The following is a 21149-nucleotide window of genomic DNA, read 5'->3' on the forward strand; positions in this document are numbered from 1 at the left end:
CTTGAAAACACAGAGCCCGTCTAAATTCAGCGACGATTGATTGATTTGTCGAAAACTGAGAAGGGTGCTCGCTTCCTAGCGCCCTGCGGCTCACGTATTGTCAAACTTCTTGTGCATGATTGGCTTGTTCGTTAGACCACAAACACAAAGGGAAAGGAATGTAGTTCGGTTTTCAGCAGCCGTTTGTGGGGAGGAGTATTGCGTGACGACACTAAAAACGGCTGTGTAGCAGACTACCATTACGAGAGCACATGGTTCGAAGTGAAGGATCATGGGAACCTGAAACATACTTCATGTGTGCTACAATATACTATCAATCAACATCCCTTCTTTAGGAAAATAGCAATGGAGTTTCTTAGCAACTAAATATGAAAGCCAAATCCTTCACTGAAAATGTTCACTTAAATAACAATAACAAGGAACTCGAACAGTATCTTTAGTAAGCAAAGTTCCTAAATAAAGCAGTTCAGTTAATCAAAACAGTCTCTACTTGAGTACATAGTTCTTAAGGTGACTCGACCCAGTTTTTTTGGGGGGGTACCATCCTACTTTGAAGCTCTCTGGTATCCCCACCTTTACTTTTATCGTAAGTCTAACACATAGAATGGATAACATATAGATCAATCTACAATACAACATAAAATTTTGGCGACCGGAGTAAATGTCATGTGGTTATAATGCCACGCCCCTTTGAGGTCTGAGTGGAAAATCTGCTGTTGCCGGCATTTTTTCGTGAAAATCTCTCGGCTACACATAGTGCGCATTAGTGCTTTGCGCTGAACAGAGTTTCACCAAAATCACAAAGACCCAATTCGAGAAATTCAACGGTTTCCAAATTTAGATCATAATTTATGTGAAAATGATAAGCAAACTTTACACGATTATATCTAATAAACTATGAGACTTATCCCTTTATTTTGGGGATCGTTATAACAGATGGGTCCTTGCAAGTCAGCAAAAAGCTTTAGGGCCTTGTAAATGCGCGCGATTTTGAGCAAAGCAAACATATAGAAATTATAGTTTTAGCTATTTGTTGATGTTTGTCAGCATTTAAGAGTCGTTCTCACGAAAAAAGCGTTTTCTTAAAAATTCGTAGTTTTTTTCCCTTCAAATTTTTTCAGGGCCACAATTGATTAACTAACTACCAGAACTCTGAATTTCATGGTCATTGAAAAACTGTGACATTATCTTCTATAAGCCCAAATTTGAGTAAACATTGAAGATTTTTAACGTTTTGGCTGAGTTTGTGCCTTGGGAGTTGTCTATTGTTTCTAGTCTGTCATGATACAGCGTTCTTGTTCAGCACACGTGCAATGACCACGCTTGGCTGACTTCCGAATGCTCACCGAGATATGATAATTTTGGTACGGTGAGACAGGCCATTGCGCGATACATACAGGTTTAACTCACTATTTTTAATCAATTCTCGTGCTTCTTGTGCCTTTGCAAAAAAATGAAGAAGTGCTACACACTAAATGTACTTACTATTAAAAAAATATCATTTTTTGATAGGTTTAATGCAAGCCAATAATTAAACCAACTTGTGACGGGAATCCCTTCTCTTTTCTCATACTAAATTATCAGTCCGAGTAGTTAGTTAATCAATTGTGGCTCCAATTTCCAAATTTCAAAAAAGTACTACTTGTAGCTTTTGGCCTCAAAAATTTTCTTTTAAGTTGCCCATAGTTTTGAAAACAGATTTTGAAAGAAGAGATAACACTCTTTAACATGGTATAAGACTCTTTACAAAAATCAAGGTACCAGTCGACGATTTTGGGCTTTGAAATTTGCCATTTTTTCATCACACGGAAATGTTCAAAATATTGAAAATAATGAAAAATCTCCAAAACATTACATTTTCGTTGAAACTGAGTAAATCAGCCCTTAAAATGTGCATAATTATGTCTTTATCTGAATAAGTTATTTGCTGTTCACATTACAATTGACCTCGAAACAAACTGTCAGATCATCAGACAAATCAGAGTGGACGATCGAAGCAAAAGCACAGAAAGCATAGGCATGATATACCACGAGGCCAGCGTGACGTCATACGTTTATGAAATCCGACCAGGGCTCAAAGTTTAAATTTGAGTTTGGGAGCACTTGTGCTACCAAATGTAAATTTTTAGGCGCACTGCCGAAATTGTAGGCGCACAGCTGAAAATTTTAGGAGCACAGCTTATAATGTTGGGAGCATCTATTTCAAAAGAAAAAGTAAAAAGCTTAACAGTGCCACGTTTATTTGTCATCTTCAGTTTGTTACTTTTACTTCAGTCCTGTGATTGATAAAACACAGCCGATTTGTTACGCAGTAATACCGTTGTGATTTTTAATACTAATTTCTCTTTTTGACAGTACAGTTGTGACTAAAGAAAACTTACACTTGAAAAACAATTCAAAACTGACAACAATGAGTGTGTCAATCGAGAATGAAATTAATCTTTAATGAATTTGTTAAATGTGCAATGGCTTACATGTAACTGGAATATGACTTAAAAAACTTTCGTACCTGGAAAAAAAGGCTCTTAATCCGCACTGTTTTTGTTTTGATTGACGTTGAAACTGAATGTTCGACATTACCGTCTTTTGCGCAAAAAGTATGTGTCTTGTTCGTAGCATATATTTGCATGTGTCAGCGGTGTTTATTACAAAACAGAAGAGTCTGGGATGGAGTAAAACATCGAAACGAAAAGGAACATTCGAGTTCGTAGAATCCATTGGGAGAAAAGACCAATTAAACATACACCGCCTTTCTAGTTCGAGTTCGTAAGTATAGTCAGAAGTAAGTTAGTTGCACGGTACTTTGGGTTTTATGGCGCACAGGTGCGATTACATGTGAATTTTTAGGCGCACAACCAAAAATCCAGTCGCATATGCGACCAGTTAGTTGCTAACTTTGAGCCCTGCCGACCGAAGATAAGAGGGCCTTTCGACGGATGTTAACGAGTGCTGATCGTCTTCGACGCGGAAATTCTGTAGAGCTTGTGAAGATAAATTGTGCTTTTTTGTCGAGAAAAACTTTGGAATACGTTTCGAAAACCTCGGGAAAAAATCAAAAGGTTGCCAGTGGATAAAAGTGTGAGTAAATTTGGGATGGATGGGTAGTTTTAGTGCATTAATTTTGTGGATGCGATCAATGCTGTTGTTCGTTATGAAAAACCAAAATGGCGGAAACGTCGCTTATGCTCTGCCTTGTATGAAATTGACTGAAAATGGTATTTCCTCTTACAGGATGCCTTGGACCTTTCCTTCACAGGATAGGAATATTATGTCAAACAAGCACCTTGCAGAGTTGAAGTGATGCGGCGAAACAGCGAATCGTCGCAATATCACGATGAAACTCCTCGCAGAACAGTTCGCAGGCTGCCCTCTCATGACTTGGAAAGACATCATAGCAATGATATTAAAGTGGCCAGGTTGTTGGATGGTGTAGAAAATGTACCAACCTCGCCTTACTCGCAAGCCTCATTTCAATACCTAGGACTTCACAGAGCCAGTTCGACTCCAAGTCCGACGCGATTGGTGCAATCTGGTAGCCCTCAAAGAAACGTGAGCTACCCTTACCATGGATTCCAGCGTAGTTTTAATCAGCCTGTGGGGTCAACAGGAGAAATGTCTCCCTGTTCCCCATTTCCTCACACAGTTGTTTCGCCATCACATTATCAGTCTTCTTCACCGATGCATGTGTCCCCAGCTCTGCCTCCTTCAGCTCCCCCTTCCAAACCTTCATGTGCAACACCTAGTAGTGTAACATACACACTTTCTTGTGGTCCAGGCTCAATGAGTCCCAGAGGCTCAGGTTTAAAAACTCCTGAATTTTATGCAGGGATGCCGGATGCATCTCAGTTATGTCCTGTGGATGGGAACTTTACAGTTCCTTATTCATCTGAACCTTTTTCTAATCCCAGGGATCAGTTTGTTTACAGTGGGGGAAGTCCCTCTCAAGGCTGCACCATTCATCATCTCGGGTACAACACATCTCACAGGATACAGTCATTACAGAATCCAGCACTATCGCCGTCTTCTAGGTTTTTACCACAAAGTTTTGTGGCACTGTGGCCTCAGCAACAAGCAGATGCTAGCAATGCTGGTGTTACTGACTTGACTGCATTGCAAAGACAAGTTCATGAACAAGCTGGTCTTGATCCTCGAAAATCAGTGCCAGGCAATTTCAATGCAAATTCTTATCATAACCCACAAATTTATGATGGAATTGCACTCAATGTTTCTCCATTTACTGGAAACCAACCCCTTTCAAGAACAAAATTTGTTAATATAGTCAGCAACCCTCCTCCATTTTCTAGCTCAATGTTATTACCAAATTCTCCTCCAGAAATGCATGTTCTACCTGGCCACGGGCCTCAGCAACAAGCAGATGCTAGCGATGCTGGTGTTACTGGATCAGATGACAAAGGTAATTTCACTTTTTAAGATAAAAAATAAAATTAATATGAAATTCTGTTAATGCCCATTCCCCCACCCCTTTATTGGAATGCTGTATGCCCCCAACTCGTCACTCAGTAGAATATACTGAATACATTGTATAAAGTACCAGAGCTCGAAAAAAGTCGCGTCTGGGGCAAGTAACTTTTTTTGTACTACTATATGAGAAATTTCTGCAATTTGATTGGCTTAGACTAGTGGTATTTCAGCTTAATTTGAAATAGCTACATGTAAAAATTACGCAGGTAGTAGCATAAAACAATAATAGAATGATTTGTACGTGATATTTGGCGTAAATACCACTCGTAATATTTCAAAATTGTCTCAGATCTCACTCGGCTATCGGCTCGTGAAATTACGTATAACAATTTTGAAATATCACTTGTGGAATTTATGCTAAGTACAGTTTGTATCACCACAAATTATAATATTACCTATACAAATTCACTTGCCCAACGGGCAAGGGTCTAAGCAAGTCATCTTCCAACGAAATCATTAATAAAGACGAGCAAGAAGTGGCCCCGGGCAAGCAAAATATAAGAGCTGCTTGCTCAAAGGACAAGCGGGAATTCCAATTTTTTTTGAGCCCTGAGTACGTACATCTATCTTGAATACATCATTAATGTAATATACCCAACATTTTCTAGAGAATAACCCATTTGAAGACATCACACTGTCGGGTGTTAAAGATGCGGCACCTCTGACATTAGTGCTTGAGAATAAACTACTAGCAATCCTTCGGGATCACAATGTGAACTCTATCGTTCCCTTCTCATTTAGTTTATGCTCTCAAGCTTAGCCAAGCCTCAACTCAACACACTGAATGGCCTGCTAGCAAAATAATAACAGTTCTTTAAACATAGCCATAAAAATTCAGTATTAAATTTGACGGTTTCGTTGCGTGTCAGCCATCTTTTTCTAAATGAAAAAGTGCCCAAAATGTCGGAAGCCTGTATGTGTTGAATATGCAAATCACACAAAGCTGTCAAGGCTCCCCCTTTCCCTTTGTTGCGGGTGGACATGAGCCTATTTAAGTCTCCTAACACCTTTCAATTGGTGATTTTTAGTTTTGAAAAAGATGGATGATTGGCATTGAAACTGTCGGCTTTTATACTGAGCTTTTAGGCTATAATTTAATGAACTGTTAAGATTTATTTGATACAAATTCTAGCCGAATGGATTTCTTCAAGGACCGCTGGCAGTCTGCATTTAGGACAGCAACAGCACTTTGATAACAGGACAGTGGAATTTGGTTTCTACTGAAAGATATGTTCCAGTTTTCGATTCTGTTTCATGTTAGAGGTTTTGTTCATTAAAGAAGTGGAAGAAATTCTGAAGAACAAATTACGATAGTAGCAAAATTAGGCAGGTTGATTTAAATGCTTTTTCTTTTCTCTTGGACTTGCTATATTGACTCTATCTGCAGCCTGCTACTAGCACACGCCATATTTAATATTTTTATCATTATCATCATCATCATCATTATTATTATAAAGGAAATAAAGGAAGATGTAAAGAATCAGCCATAAGGGACGGACCATTAGAAAAGTTATGGGGGGGGAGGGGAATTTTCGAGCCGCAGGAATTTTTTTTCGTTATCAAATTCCTTGTATGAATTTTTTTTACGCCATAGCATGAATATTTTTTAGGGTTAATTGGCGTGCAAGAATTTTTTTTCATTTAATTTTCCCTTGCGCGAATTTTTTTTTTGTACTTCGCCTGCCCCCCCCCCCCATAAGTTTTTTAATGGTCCGTCCCTAAGAGGACACAGAAAAACTCTGAGCCCCAGATGGGATTCAAACCCACGGCCCTCCGTGTTCTAGATCGGATGCTCTAACCTCTGAGCTACTGAGGTTTGGTTGGAGGCTCCTTCATAGGCGAGACATTTCTTGCTGTGTGACTGTGTGATGCAGTTAAGCCTTAGTGTATTGCTTGTGATGAACTATGTGACTGTGTGATGTGGTTCCCAAGTCCAACCCACAAAAATGACCCTTGCTTGCCAACAGGTCCTCAGTAGCTCAAAGGTTAGAGCATCCGATCTACAATCACAGACAAAAGTAGTTGGGAAGTTTGTACAACTTAACAGTGGTCCATTTTAATCCTCAAAAAAGAGAGTTTTATCTTTTACTAAATATCCCCCGCCCCCCCTATTCAATGTTGGGATATAACAAAACAATTATGCGCACAAACATTAACTTTTTGATCAACATTTTGCCAGGGGTGAGGGAAAAAAGGAAAAGAAGAGGTAAAAAAGGCAACCTTCCCAACACCTTTTGACAAATGATTATAGGAGAATAGGAAATCAACTTTAAATGCTTATAAAACTTGTTGCATTTAACATTTGATTGAGATATCTCACCCTGGTACTGTGCTGATAATGTACTTTCCAAACTATATAAAAAGTATAACAAAGGTTATATTTTGGTAAAAATCATAAATAGGAGAATTTTGCACAGATAAGTGCCGAATTAAAATCTTCTAGACTGTATCTTTGTAAGGCCTGAAAGTAATACGGGACCTCTATAAAAGAGTTATTCAGTCATGTTCAGTGTTCATATAGAAATTGCTGTGCTAGCATCGCCTGTCAATCATTCAGTTAATTTGAGAACAGTAAACAACATGGGTTTCCACATTACTCCATAAGAAAATGCGAAATATATGCACAATGAACCGACTTTCAAACAAGAGAAGGGCAAAAACATGTAAACCAGGTAAGAATATGGACTGCTTTTGTTTCCCAAAATTACTCCATTTACGCAGTGCACCATAAAGATCAATTAGCAAAGTTAGTTTAATTTTAACGTTATCAATGGAGTAATGTTGTATTTTACATAGAATTAAGCTAAAATGTCTATTAAAATTTGTTTGGTTAAGTCCTTCGCAAAGCCCTGAACAAGTCAATTAGGCTATTTTGTCATTAGCGCTACTATAAAGGAATTATTTTTGGCTACGAAGATGGAGTAATGTGGTGTGTGATGACTTTAATGTGTTACCCTTTTTAATTAGATTAACGTAGACAATAGATGCCTTATTCTAAACCAAGAGTGTACTTTTTTCTCAGTTTCTGAAACCAGTTTCGAAAAGCAGTACCACAAGGGCTTAACTAGAGTTGTTCAGCCAGAGAAAGTGGCCTCTAGAATTGGGCAAATCTCCACTCAGCCTCATAGTTTGCTCGTGTGGCAAATTGGCATCTTCTGAATGTTGCAAAGAATGGGGGAACTGCTAAGGAATATGTCAGCTGCAATGTCGCAATCTGAATGATTTTTGGGGGAACTGGTGAATGCACTATATCTTGCTTTAACATTGGAACATATCAGCCTATGCTATAGTTGATAGCTTTCACTGAAAATAATCTTACATTTGTATTTTGGCCGACTTTTCCTGTACCCCAGACTGAGCAATAGTTGTACTGACCCGGATTGCAAAACATGCCGAATATAAACAGGTGTGTGGGTCAAAAACTGTCTTAACAAGGTATGGCAAATATTTTTTTCAAAAGAGTGCTGTTTACGAGTGTTTTTTGAAGATGTTTCTACTGACAAAAAGTCGTCGATTTTTTACCTTTTATGGCCACACCCAGAATCTTCAGACAATCACAGACAAAAGTAGTTGGAAAGGTTGTACAACTTAACAGTAGTCCATTTTAATTGTCAAAAAAGAGAGTTTTCTCTTTTGCTAAATATCCCCCGTCCCCCCTATTCAATGTCGGGATATAACAAAACAATTACTCGCACAAACATTAATATTTTGATCAACATTGGGCCAGGGGCGGGGGGAGGAAGGAAAAGAAGAGGTAAAAAAGGCAACCTTCCTAACACTTTTGACGATGATTGTAGAACACGGAGGGTCGTGGGTTTGAATCCCGTCTGGGGCTCAGATTTTTTCTGTGTCCTCTTATGGTTGATTCTTTACATCTCCCTTTATTTCCTTTATAATGGTAATATCAGTGGGATAGATTATTATTATTATTGCTATTATTATTATTATTATTATTATTATTATTATTATTATTATTATTGTTGTTGTTGTTGTTGTGAGGGAAGAGTACTAACCTTGTCTCCTACCAGTGTGGTTTGGGTTAAATTCCTGCTGTTGTTGGTTTTCTCCCCCACTCTGCAAGGTTTTTCTCTGTGTACTCTGGTTTTCCCTTCTCCCTAATTTCGAATTTAAGCCATTAATAATTCATGAAAAAAAAACATAGAATTTAATGTTTAATGAGTATTGTCTTGATATCTGACATAGAAACGGCTATTTAACTTTAGTACATCTAATTTTTTAGAGCTAAATAACCCCAAATCCAAATTATATTAGTGCAACAATAAAGAGATTTTAAAGCCATTCAAAAAACTTGCAGTTGTGTTTTGCCTCAAGTCTTTAAACTTGATATTACACTCCTGCTCAACAGTACTAAACCAACACTTTTAAATTCTAATTTTACCAGGAACTCACTAACACTTTCAAACGAGTTCCTCAGAGCTCCTAAGTGTTATTGGGTAAACAAATGAAATTATTTTCTATCAGTAACTAATTGCTTTGTTTATTTATTTCATGCACTGATTAGGATCCAAGATATTCAAATCTTTGCAGGATACAACAAGCACATCAGAGGGTAGTGACGTCAATACCACCCAGCTTACTAGTGATGTCAAGTCTTCTATAAATAACCACACTGGGGTCCCTCCTGAGCTTGATAAAGTTCTCCCATCCTTGGCTGATATTAAGGCAATTACCAAACCTTCAAAAGATGCTGATCTTCCTGTTGATATTCTGTTACTTACAGTTACAAACTGTGAGTTCTTAGCTTGCTACAGTGAGCTAAAAAACCCCTATAGATGTTGGTTTGATGGTCTTGGCTATGTTTACTTTTCTGATGAGGATGAAAGTCAAGAAGAACTGAAAGTTGCTTTATTAAGATGTTACAGAAATGGTGTTGGTCCTGGTGGTGCTCTTGTGTCTGTAAAGAATGCTGCCTCTGTGCTTAGACCCAAAGCAGTTATTTCTGTAGGCACATGTAGTGGCCTCAACCCTGCAAAATCCAAGTTAGGAGATGTTGTTGTATCTGCCAAATTAACAACATATGCATCAAAGGTAGTGACCAACAATCAAGAGCAGTCAACTGGCATGAGAAGTTATGTGAGCAAACGCTTTCTGGATGTCATTAAGAATTGTGCTGATGGCTGGCAAGCACCTTTGAAAGACCTGGCTGAAGCACAGCAAGTTCAAGTTTATACTGATGCAGAGTTTCTGAGTGGACCAGAACAAGTCAGAGCTGAGTGGCGGCGCGATCAACTTGCCGAAACCAGTCCTCAGGCAATGGCAATAGAAAATGAAGGAGAAGGTGAGTTCACTTTGTATTCAGCCAGCATTAGCAAAATACAGAAAAAGCCTGTTAGCCTAAATAGGTTCTTACATAATTAATGGTAATTATAGGGACAAATTTAGGCTATTTAGATTTTTAAATAGGTTCTTATTTTCTGAAGGAAAAATGAATTTGTAGCTAAGAGTGTTTAGTGGTGTTCAGCTTATTCTTTGCAGAAAATCTGCATACCAATACATCCCAGTAGGGGTGATTAGGTACTTATGTCTCCAAAGGGGATCCTGAATGTTGACTTATCCTATTTGTCCAAGTGTGCAAAAAAATTTTTTTAAAAAAATTTGAAAATAAGAACCTATTTAAAATTTTAGGCTGAACAAGTTCTTGTATAGAGGGGACCTAAGTGGCAAATTTTACCCAAACAGGTTCTTAAAAACCAGGTTCTTAGTTAAGGGTTTTTACTGTATGTAGTCAGATCTCTTTTAAAGCTCTGTAGATGTGTATGTTGCTTTTTAATTCAGTGTTTATTTTAGGGCATTGTTCAATTGTTTGCTTGTTTGATTTTATTAATAATATTTGCTGTAAAGATGTTCGTGCTCCCAATGTATGGGTCTTCATTGTCAGTTGTTAGAGCTTTTTTGTCATGCTAATGTAGAGGCCATGGGTTCAAATTCCCTCTTATCCCTCCCTGGCTGCCTTTTTTTTTCAGGTTAATTTGCATTTGCTTAGATTGCTGTTATAATCACAGTGATAACATCTGCAAATTAAACCGATTGACAAAACATAAATGTAGGTGTGGGGAAGGTGCCTGGTGAAACTGAAGGGAACCCCAAGCAAACCTGGAAGGTAACTGCGACAACCCTGTGAGTGGCGCCCTCCAGGCACCATCACACTAAGACCTTCAGTGGAGAAATGCTCAAACACATATACCTACCAAACAACATCCAAAGGGAAGGGAAGGCTGGCAGCAAAAACTGAGCTAAAGCTACTGCATGCGTAAGCAACAGGAGCAAAATGAAATCTTGACTTAGGGAAAGTACCGTAAAATATGCTAAAGCCCAAGACCATCCCTTATTAGTAATGGAGACTGCTGGCCAGCATTGTCTCATGTTTAGCCTTGCCTAAATTTCATTTAGCCACATTTAAACCCATTGACAATAGGTGGGTGTGCGTGTGGTGAAATGGAAGGGAGCCATAAGTGAGCCTTGGACGTATCAGTGTATTCATGACAACCCTGGGAGTGGCACCCACCCAAACCAGTCTACAGATGCTTGAAGAAAAAACAGGGACCACAAACAGTGGAGTCACAGGACTTGGTTTCCCCGAGGGCATTAAGCACCAACCCCAAACTCGCTCACAATAAAAGCTGAAGAAAAGCAACTCACCACTGAAGATGAATAGACGTCCTAATACCTGCCTGAAGCATGTCCGCTAGAGCAATTAAGGTGCAAGCTGTCCATAACCGCAATCCAAACGAACAAAACTGGGACATATTTCCACAGTTCACACCTTCCTCATTTTTCATCCATCTTCCAACTCCAGTTGGCTTTTAGATATTTTGCATTTTTACAGAAAGTTTGACTTGCGAAATAATGTAAACTACTGTATATTGATGTAGGACCGTCTTCAACTTTAACTCAAGCGCCATTTTCTTTGTCGTTCTATAGGAGTGTTTACAGCAGCATTTGACTGTCAAATTGAGTGGTTAATTGTGAAAGGGATAACTGATTACGCAGATGGTTCTCAGTTGCCTTCAGAGAGTTGGTCTTCCTGTGCCAGTGTGATGGCAGCATCTCTTGTTGCACACATTTTGAGTGAGCCCTGTGTTTTTCATTCATGGCCTCATTATCAAGGTAAATATTTCTCATAATGTTATGTCCCTTTGTGGCATGTTGTTTTACAGAAACTAGTGGTGTATTAGAAGGTACTTCCTTGATGCCATAATAAGCTCTATGGCATTAATCTCCCTTGTCACTTTAAACCAAAAAGAGATTGAAGTACAGTCATGAAAATGAACAAAAAAGTTTTGGATTTTGTTGTGAAATAGGGTTTAGATTAGAAGGTTACCTTCTAAGGTTTAACAACCACCACCAAGTGTTCTTAGCTGATGAGTCTGTTTTTTTTTTCCAGCAGTCGTATTGAACTGACCACATAGCTATGGGTGTGTTCCTTTCGGTGAATCCAAAAACGGATTTTAGATCTAAGAACGGATTTCGCGTTCCTTTCGGCAAATCCAAATCCGGATTTTTGATCTGGTGAATCGTTTTTGAAAAAGGATTCATTGGATTTGAAATCCGAAGAATCCAAATCCAGATTAGAGGATTAGTGATCTACTCTGTTCCATTCAGATTGGATCCGAAATTAGTCAGATGATCCAGCGGTATTTCCAGTTGAAGCATTCCCATAGAGGCCGTAGGGTTTCCTCGTTGCTGTCATTTGCCGCAAAACATCTGAAAACACTAGAAGATTGTTCCTGGTACATTAAAATATCCATATACTAACCATTTGTCTCTAAAGATTGCTTGAAATCGGAAATAAGTAAAAGTAACAAATGGACTGCTATCTAACTACAAACTCGCTTGTAGACGCGACAGGCACTCGATCGTGTTACATTAAAAAGTCCGAGCTATGGAACTGGATCAAACTGGCCGACATTCTTTAGATAATTTTCAATTTTAATGCGTTTCTTTCTTTGTCTGTTTTATATGTTCCATCGTCGCTATTCGAACTGCCGACCACTAAATTCTGCACGGTATAATTGCATGATTTGTCAAAGAGTAGAAAACACGTCACTTTTTGAGAGGCTGTCGTGCATATTGCACGCGTTGGCGAAAGGTCAGCAAGGTTACAAATCCAATTTCGGATTTCACGTTCCTTTCGACCGCGAAATCTGGCAAATCTAGGATCAAAAATCCGTTTTCGGATTCGCCGAAAGGAACACACCCTATATTTCTGTTTTTAAGTGCTAAAACTACACTAGTCTTGATATTATGCAGTTTTAGTGATGTTATTAGTAGCAGTTATTTCTAGTAGATTTCTTGAATGTAGGTGAGAGTAACTGAACAAAAAAAGTTGTGAAGTAAGGTATAGGTTAGAAGAACTTTTTTAGGTTTAACAACCACTACCAAGTGTTCTCTGATGAGTCTGTTTTTTTTTTTTCAGCAGTCGTAGTGAGCTGACCACATAGCTATATTTCTTTTTTAAGGGTGCTTTAGATTAGATCTTAAAATCCGGATTTCGGATTTGAGATATCTGTTTTTGGATTTCCTGTGTACCGTTCGATTGGGAAATCTGAAAAAGGATTTGACAAACTGTTCTTAAGGTGGCTCGACCCAGTTTTTTTTGGGGGGTACCATCCTTCTTTGAAGCTCTCTGGTATCCCCACCTTTACTTTTATCGTAAGTCTAACACATAGAATGGATAACATATAGATCAATCTACAATATAACATAAAAATTTTGACGATCGGAGTAAATGTCACGTGGTTATAATGCCACGCCCCTTTGAGGTCTGAGTCGAAAATCTGCTGTTGCCGGCATTTTTTCGTGAAAATCTCTCGGCTACACATAGTGCGCATTAGTGGCTTGCGCTGAACAGAGTTTCACCAAAATCGCAAAGACCCAATTCGAGAAATTCAGCGGTTTCCAAATTTAGGTCATAATTTATGCGAAAATGATAAGCAAACTTTACACGGATTATATCTAATAAACTATGAGATTCATCTCTTTATTTTGGGCATCGTTATAACAGATGGGTCCTTGCAAGTCAGCAAAACGCTTTAGGGCCTTGTAAATGCGCGCGATTTCGAGCAAAGCAAACATATAGAAATTATAGTTTTCGCTATTTGTTGACGTTTGTCAGCGTTTAAGAGTCCTTCTCACGAAAAAAGCATTTTCTTAAAAATTCGTAGTTTTTTTTCCTTCAAATTTTTTCAGGGCCACAATTGATTAACTAACTACCCGGACTCTGAATTTCATGGTCATTGAAAAACTGTGACATTATCTTCTTTAAGCCCAAACTTGAGTAAAAATTGAAGATTTTTAGCGTTTTGGCTGAGTTTGTGCTTTGGGAGTTGTCTATTGTTTCTAGTCTGTCATTATACAGCATTCTTGTTCAGCACGCGTGCAATGACCGCGCTTGGCTGACTTCCGAATGCTCACCGAGATATAATAATTTTGGTACAGTGAGACAGGCCATCGCGTGATACATAGAGGTTTAAGTCACAATTTTTAATCAATTCTCGTGCTTCTTGTGCCTTTGCAAAAAAAATCAAGAAGTGCTACACACTAAATCTACTTACTATTAAAAAAATATCATTTTTTGATAGGTTTAATGCAAGCCAATAATTAAACCAACTCGTGACGGGAATATCTCGGTGAGCATTCGGAAGTCAGCCAAGCGTGGTAAATGCATAATAATTAGCCAAAAGAAGACCGCTGTTCACAAGAATAGTTTTGCAAATCTTTTTTCGGATTTCCCAATCGAATAGTAAAAAGGAAACCCATGAAATCCAGATTCACCCTGAGGACGGATTTCTCAGAGATCAAATCCCTTTTCGGATTTCGCGTTTGATTGTAAAATCCGAAGTCCGGATTTCAAAATCTAAATCCGGATTTCTCAGTCAAACGCACCCTAAGTGTTAAAACTACACTTGTCTTAATATGTACTTCTAGTGAGATTATAAGTAGCAGTTATTTCTAGTAGATTTCATGAATGTAAGTGAGAGATCTCTTTTTGTTTAAGATAATATATCAGAGCAGAGCTCAGCCAGCAGATCAAAGGAACAGTTACCAAGTCCCTCAGGTACCAATTTATGGCTCCAGTCCACACAAATCCAGATATTGTTTGAAACCACATATTTTTTTACATGAATAGGCCACGCATGACTGAGCCGATTCACTGGTTTAATGTTTACGGAAGGCCGTTTTGTGATAAAGAAAATGTTCAGTTTCAGAAATATCCACATTCGTGTGGACGGGGCCTTAATGTTTAATGCTACATTGTACATGTACAATCCAACATGTCACGAGTTTAGGATACATTTTCCGTTCATTTTCCCTTCCTCTTGTTGTTTTTCTCCAGTTTTCTTGTTTCTTCCTCTTTTGTCTCTTGTGGTTGGTTATAATTTTTTTGTTTGTTTTTTCTTGCCAAATGTTTTTGGAACTGTCGTATCTGGGTTGTCGTGTACATTAGCTCATAATTGGGCAAAATTATTTTGTACTGGGGGGGGGAGCACTTATTTGAAGACGGGTGCTATTCGAACGTTTACAGTACGTGTTCCATTTAATTAAAGAAAAGACCCTCTTCCCTCTCCACTATTAAGTTCTGTTGTCTAATTAGCTGCTATAATTTGCGCTCTGTTCCTTAGCTTATTTGGTAAATTAGTAAGGTTTTCCCACCCTTAGCCTGAGCATCGGATTTACAGTGCAAAACAACAAAAAAACAACACTGAACAACACAGCTTCTAAAGCCATGTTTAACGTCATTGAACGTGTTAAATTAATCATGAAAAAAAAAAAAAAAGGAAATAGGAAGGGGAGGCCAGTATAATGTAAACCAACTGTAGTATAAAAGTTTTGAAATCTATAATTATCTCAAAAATTGATCAACAAGTCAGCCTCGCGACAGAAGGTTGTTTAAAAAACCGGTGGTGTAAGACTTGGTAAAAAGCTTAACGCATGAAGAATCTTGCTCCAGTGTTAACCTGAGATCAGGCTCTATTTTTATTTCACGCTTAGATGTAAATGGCCGTAATAGAAAACTACCATTATCAGCGCTACCACAAAACTTGTACAATTAAATTTCTACTGCTCAATGCGTTTGAGAGGATTTAATTTTAAAGAGATTTACTTTTTTATATAAACAGATGCTGCAACTGCTTTTTTGGAGTGGAGTCAAAATCAGCTTTGCTCATTTTACAACAGTACCGCGAGCCAGTTAATGATTACTCCTTGGGACCGGGATAATACCATGGACATTGATGGGGTGTATGTACAGTTAACACTGCTAAGAGATGACAGAAAACTTGCTGGAACAACAAAAGAAAGGTTTGAAGATTACAGTGAGATATTCGCAAGCCATGGTCATCATCTAATTCCTAAGAGAATTTTAGTGTATGGGAGGCCAGGAATTGGAAAGTCAACATTGACAAAGAAACTCACCGTTGACTGGTCACGAGGTAATAAAGAAATCCTTAAGAAGTTTGCTGTTGTACTTTTAATCAAGCTCCGAGATGTTGGCAACACGCAAGATTTCTGTGACGTGCTACAAAAGGCGGAGCTGTTGTCCTCAGGTGACTCTATGGTATTTAACCAATTGTATGATTACATTCTCCGTAACCAACAGAAAGTCCTACTTATTTTAGACGGTTATGATGAATATAGCGCCGAGACATCATCGCCAGTCCATCAGATTTGGAAAGGCAGTCAATTGAGAGATTGCACTCTTCTTGTGACTACCCGTCCTCGGAAAAGAGATGAGTTAAGACCAGGAAGTCATGCTCAGTTTGAAGTTAATGGGTTTGATCAGTGGCAAGTTGATACATTTGCTCGTAAGTTTCTTCGCTACCAAACAGAAGTATTAAAGTTCACAGATTTCTTGGATGAACGCTACCTGTGGGGCTTGGCGGAAATACCACTCCTACTGTTAATGTTGGTTCTAACCTGGAAGAATTATCAAGAATCATTAACATCCCGCTCAGACCTGTATTACAAATTTTGCCAGACGCTGCTTGATCACGTTACCGCCAAAACATCAGATGAGACACCTAGAAGCATGGATGAATACAGAGAAGACCTCGTAAAGTTAGGGGAACTTGCCTGGCAGGCACTTTTAAATGACTGTCTTTATTTCAAGCTTAGTAAAGTGCCTGAGGACATTCGGTTATTACTCGAAAAGTTTATCGATTTTGGCTTTCTTCAGACTTCCAACCTTTCAGACTCTCCTCATCGTGAGAAACTGGCGTTCTTTCTTCATAAATCGGTACAAGAATTCCTTTCCGCCTGGTTTTTAGTTCGTGATTTACAAAATGCCAAGGAACCTTTCCACTCTCTGTCTAAAGTCGACTCATTTGAACGTTTCATGGAGCTATCTGAAGTTTTCACATTTGTGTCTGAGTTGTCATCAGAAGCTACCGTTGCTGTTTTTAGCCATCTGAAGATGATAGGAAAAAAAGAAGCTCTGACTGAGTACAACTTTTGTGAAAACCCCTCTATTGACGAGCTCACTGAAAAACAAGGACAGTTTGTTCGTATTAGTTCCGATCTTTTTTTTTCTTGCCCTGCTTCAGATAGGAAAAATGTCTTTCCTTCATTTCTGCAATGCGTTAATGGTCTTTTATTGATAGAGGCCGAACAACTGCCTAAAGTTTCCAGCGAACATTGCCTGAGATCAACAAATTTCCATAAACCAGATTATGTATTTTTTACATCAGAGTATCCTGAACTATTCGATGAGGAAGTTATGAATGAACAACTGTTTTCTGTCTCTTCCGATTTGGACACTGTTTTTGTGACACGTTATGGTGACGTAAAATCCGTCAATAGGTACTACAATCAACAGCCTGGCAACTTTTTCATTAAGAAAGTCGGACATCGATTTGTGTGCTATTTAACTTGCTTTCAATATCTGCCCATGGGACTGTTTACATCATTAATATCAGCACCAGAGTCCTCTCTTCAAGAGCCTGATCACAAGTTACAGAATCATGATGTTTGCAACTCTTTGCAGTCAACTGAGAAAACATCTGGCCAGACTGTGACACACTCTCTGTCATATTTGAGAGAGATTGATATTGAGGGTGATATTGAGGGCCCAACAAGTGACCTTGTCATTTTACTGAATAATCTTCACCATGTGCCTCGACTATCTACGCTCGTTTTAAGTGCTGTTGGTATGGGGAATCAAGAGTGTCAGTTACTTGCCACTGCTTTAAAGTATGTTGATAAGTTACGTATTCTAGAGTTACCACATAACTCACTCGGTCACGGGATAAGTGAGCTTGCCAAACACCTACACAGTGTACCTCATCTGGAAAAGCTGCGCCTGGATGATACACAGATGGGTGAAGAGGAAGTCACAGCTTTAGCTCTTAGTTTACAGAATGTGACTCAGCTGAGTCAACTTTTCTTATCAAACAACCCACTCGCTCACGGGATAAGTGAACTTGCTAAACACCTGCACAATGCACCTCATCTGGTAGAGCTGTCGCTGAAGGATACACAGATGGGTGAAGAGGAAGTCACAGCTTTAGTCCGTGCATTGGTGTACCTACCAGAACTGCACTTCCTTTACCTTGAAAAAAATCCGCTGGGCCGCGGAGTGACTGAACTAATCAAGTATCTCAGAAGTAATCAGCGTTTGTATCTCAATCTCCGTATGATTCAACTGACAAAGAAAGAAGTGACTGAGCTGTGCACTTTAGCAAAGGAAATTCCTAGCCGCAGCTTGTTAACAGATTATTATGTAAGTTTCTCTTTTGTTATTTGCATTATTAATGCTCGTAATACCCAGGAACGTCCTGGTAGACGAAAAGGAAGCGTTTTTCAAAGGAGCTTTGTCGCCATTCTTATCCATACCAAAAAAGACACACTGATTTTTGTAAAAGAAAACTTGTCGAATAGTGGTCCAGTCGTGACAACAATTGCCAATGTATTTTGTCTGTCTTCACATGTCCCGCAGGATGGAATAGATTGCAGTCATACTTCATTAATAATATTACTACGTCAGTGGACAAATATGGATTTTAAGATCAAACTCAAGTTCTGTTAAAAGACCACTATATCAGTCCACTAAAATTATAGTGATAAGTGTCTGTGTTGGCTTTAATAGATGACCAGGATGGAAGTGGATTACACTTTGAAAAGTTTTGACTTCTTTGTTTGATTTCTTTACCATTTCTTTTTTAAAAAAATAAATGCGCTTTTTTTCTTGGTTGTAGAATACGGAGGGATTAGCTCAGCGAAGTATCATTTAACGAAATGTCAAAATTTAAATAGCTATTAGACATTTCATAACTTCCCAAAATGAACAATCTATTTTTGTATTTTCGAAGGATTGTAAATTTAGCTTGGTAGCATTTACCTCACCTTCTGCAGACCGTTGAAAAAATTTTTAAGGCAAAGTGGGGACATAAAAATCTTGAGCAGCTAATGTGTAGTTCCAAAAAATATCCATCCCCCCCACGCAGGGCACTTTTGTTTTAGACCCCCCACGTCACCCCCCTCCGGTGCTTGTCATACCCCCCCCCCCCCCCCCCCACACACACACACACACACACACACACACCCTGGAATTTCCGTATTCCAACTTGGTTGGGTACCCCCTGGAAAGAATATTTCCGTCAAAAATGCTAATTATCCCCGCGATAAAAACAGAAAGAAATCTTTTTATTTATGTTAATACAGTGTCAAATAATCTGAATTTTGTCTTGTATAGGTCTTTCTTAGTTAATTATTAACGGCAGCGATGGAGGCGGTACGACGACAATCGTGCCAGTCGTGCCAACATTTGGCATGTTGTCGTTTGTTTTGCCTTAACTGGCGTTTTTTTAATAGTCCATGGAAAATCAGTAGAGCGCTTCACTGTAGAGCGGGAGGTCGCGGGATAGATTACCGGTACCGTACTTATACTTAAAACAACTAAGCAGTGAAGGTACTGCATTTGCTCTGCGTTGGTCCAATGACGTAGAACTGTCGGTCCCGTCTCCAGTAGGAGACAAAAACTGTGTCCTCAGTTAGTACAGTGGAACCTCGACATAACGAAGGGCCGAGGGACTGGCAAAATTTGTTCGGTATAACCAGGTTTCGTTATAACGAGGTTCTTTTTCATCCATTTTGCTGTTACTGGGATAAAGAAAATCGTTCGTCATACGGACGACTTCGTTATGTAGAGTTTCGTTATATTAAGGTTCCACTGTACTTCCGTGCAAAATACATTCACACTTATAGTTAAGTAGGGTAATGAAATAAGGCAGATTGGCGAAGCTTTCGATTCTTTCATCGCATTCGCTACTTTGCACAAAGAGCCTCTCTACTTTATCTGACCAGTAGCAGCCTCTCAATCATTCCCCTAGGTGCGAGAAGATCGGGACAAAACGAGTAATTTCTCTGTGTACATAGATTTCCTTTTAAGAAGGGACGATTACACTTGTGCGTTTCGTTAAAGTAATAGCTTTTTCAGTCACGCTGAGGTTGGTGGGGAACTAGAGACACACCATTCTTTTCGCAAAACAATCCTGGTTATCATTTTCACGATCACTTACGAATTAACTCTACGTTATTTTTAATCCGTTGCTGTGGGTCTTCTTTATTAGGCCTGGATTAACGACGAATTTCTCTGTTTACATGGTTAGATCCTTTCACGCGTACCGTTCATTGTCAGGTGGGACGATCATTAGAAACACATCATTGTAGTCGCAAAATAATCATGGCCAAAATTTCACGAGCACTCGAACTAACTTTACCGGTTATTTATAATTCTTTACTTTTTTTTTTTGTTCATTTGTAGATCCTGGACGCTGAGCTAACACTAATTCGGCTACGTACAGAGGCAGAACTACAAGAAAAGGGAGTCACATTTGCTGAAGAGTGAAAAACGGAGCCCTGCTTACCACACCAACAGCCCGAAGAGACCTGGACACTAAATGAACCACTACCACCTGTGCGGCAATCATTTAGGTGTTCCCGTATTTAGTATATCCCTTTCGTATCCCTTTAAATTTAGTATCCTTGTATTTTGGGTATCCCCCGGCCCCTTATTTAAGTATCCTCTCATTTCGGTTACCCCCCAATGTGTAACCCTAATCTCAGTGCCTCGCATTTTGGGTATCCCCCTAATTTAGGTATCTTCGCATTTCGGATACCCCGTAATGTCCCCGTATTTTGGTGTCACCCTAATCTCAGTGCCTTGCATTTTGGGTATCCCCCTAATTTAGGTATCTTCGCATTTCGGAGACCCCGTAATGTACCCGTATTTTGGTGCCACCCTAATCTAAGTGTCTCGCATTTTGGTTGTTTCTTTGATTTAAGTATCCCCCCTCCCCCCATATTTTGAATCCCTGCGCTCAAGTCCCTGGTGATGTGGGTGAAAACACTGATCCTACCTTGGTCATTTTACAACCACTAAAACCGACTTCTTTATAATGTTTTCATTATTTCAGTTCGTTCCGACGCCCTTAAAAATAGTGGAATTGAATTGTAGTTTTTATTTCACAACGGTCGACCACCAACTCAATCATAGATCTTCAAGACAAAGTTAAAATGAAAGCCGTGTTTTAAAAGGAACTGGCTACTGTGATTGCCTGTGATCACAAAGACAAGAACCACCAGCCTTTAAAACGTTCCATGCAACATTTACATGTGCATGCAGTGATCATTTGGTGTGCAAACTAATC

The 21149-nt window shown here is 39.0% G+C and overlaps 1 protein-coding gene across 1 annotated transcript; it reads left to right on the forward strand.

Moving 5' to 3' along the window:
* The first annotated feature begins 4278 nt into the window (after positions 1–4278).
* On the forward strand, positions 4279–20347 carry LOC140925037 (NLR family CARD domain-containing protein 4-like). Its single transcript, XM_073374997.1, has 6 exons — positions 4279–4414; positions 9005–9781; positions 11425–11610; positions 14504–14560; positions 15624–18406; positions 20264–20347. Exons 1-6 carry the CDS (start codon positions 4309–4311, stop codon positions 20345–20347), a joined length of 3993 nt encoding a protein of 1330 aa, XP_073231098.1. The 5' UTR covers positions 4279–4308.
* The last annotated feature ends 802 nt before the right edge of the window (positions 20348–21149 follow it).

Source organism: Porites lutea, chromosome 14, assembly GCF_958299795.1.
Source record: "Porites lutea chromosome 14, jaPorLute2.1, whole genome shotgun sequence".
In the NCBI taxonomy this organism is placed as follows: domain Eukaryota; kingdom Metazoa; phylum Cnidaria; class Anthozoa; order Scleractinia; family Poritidae; genus Porites; species Porites lutea.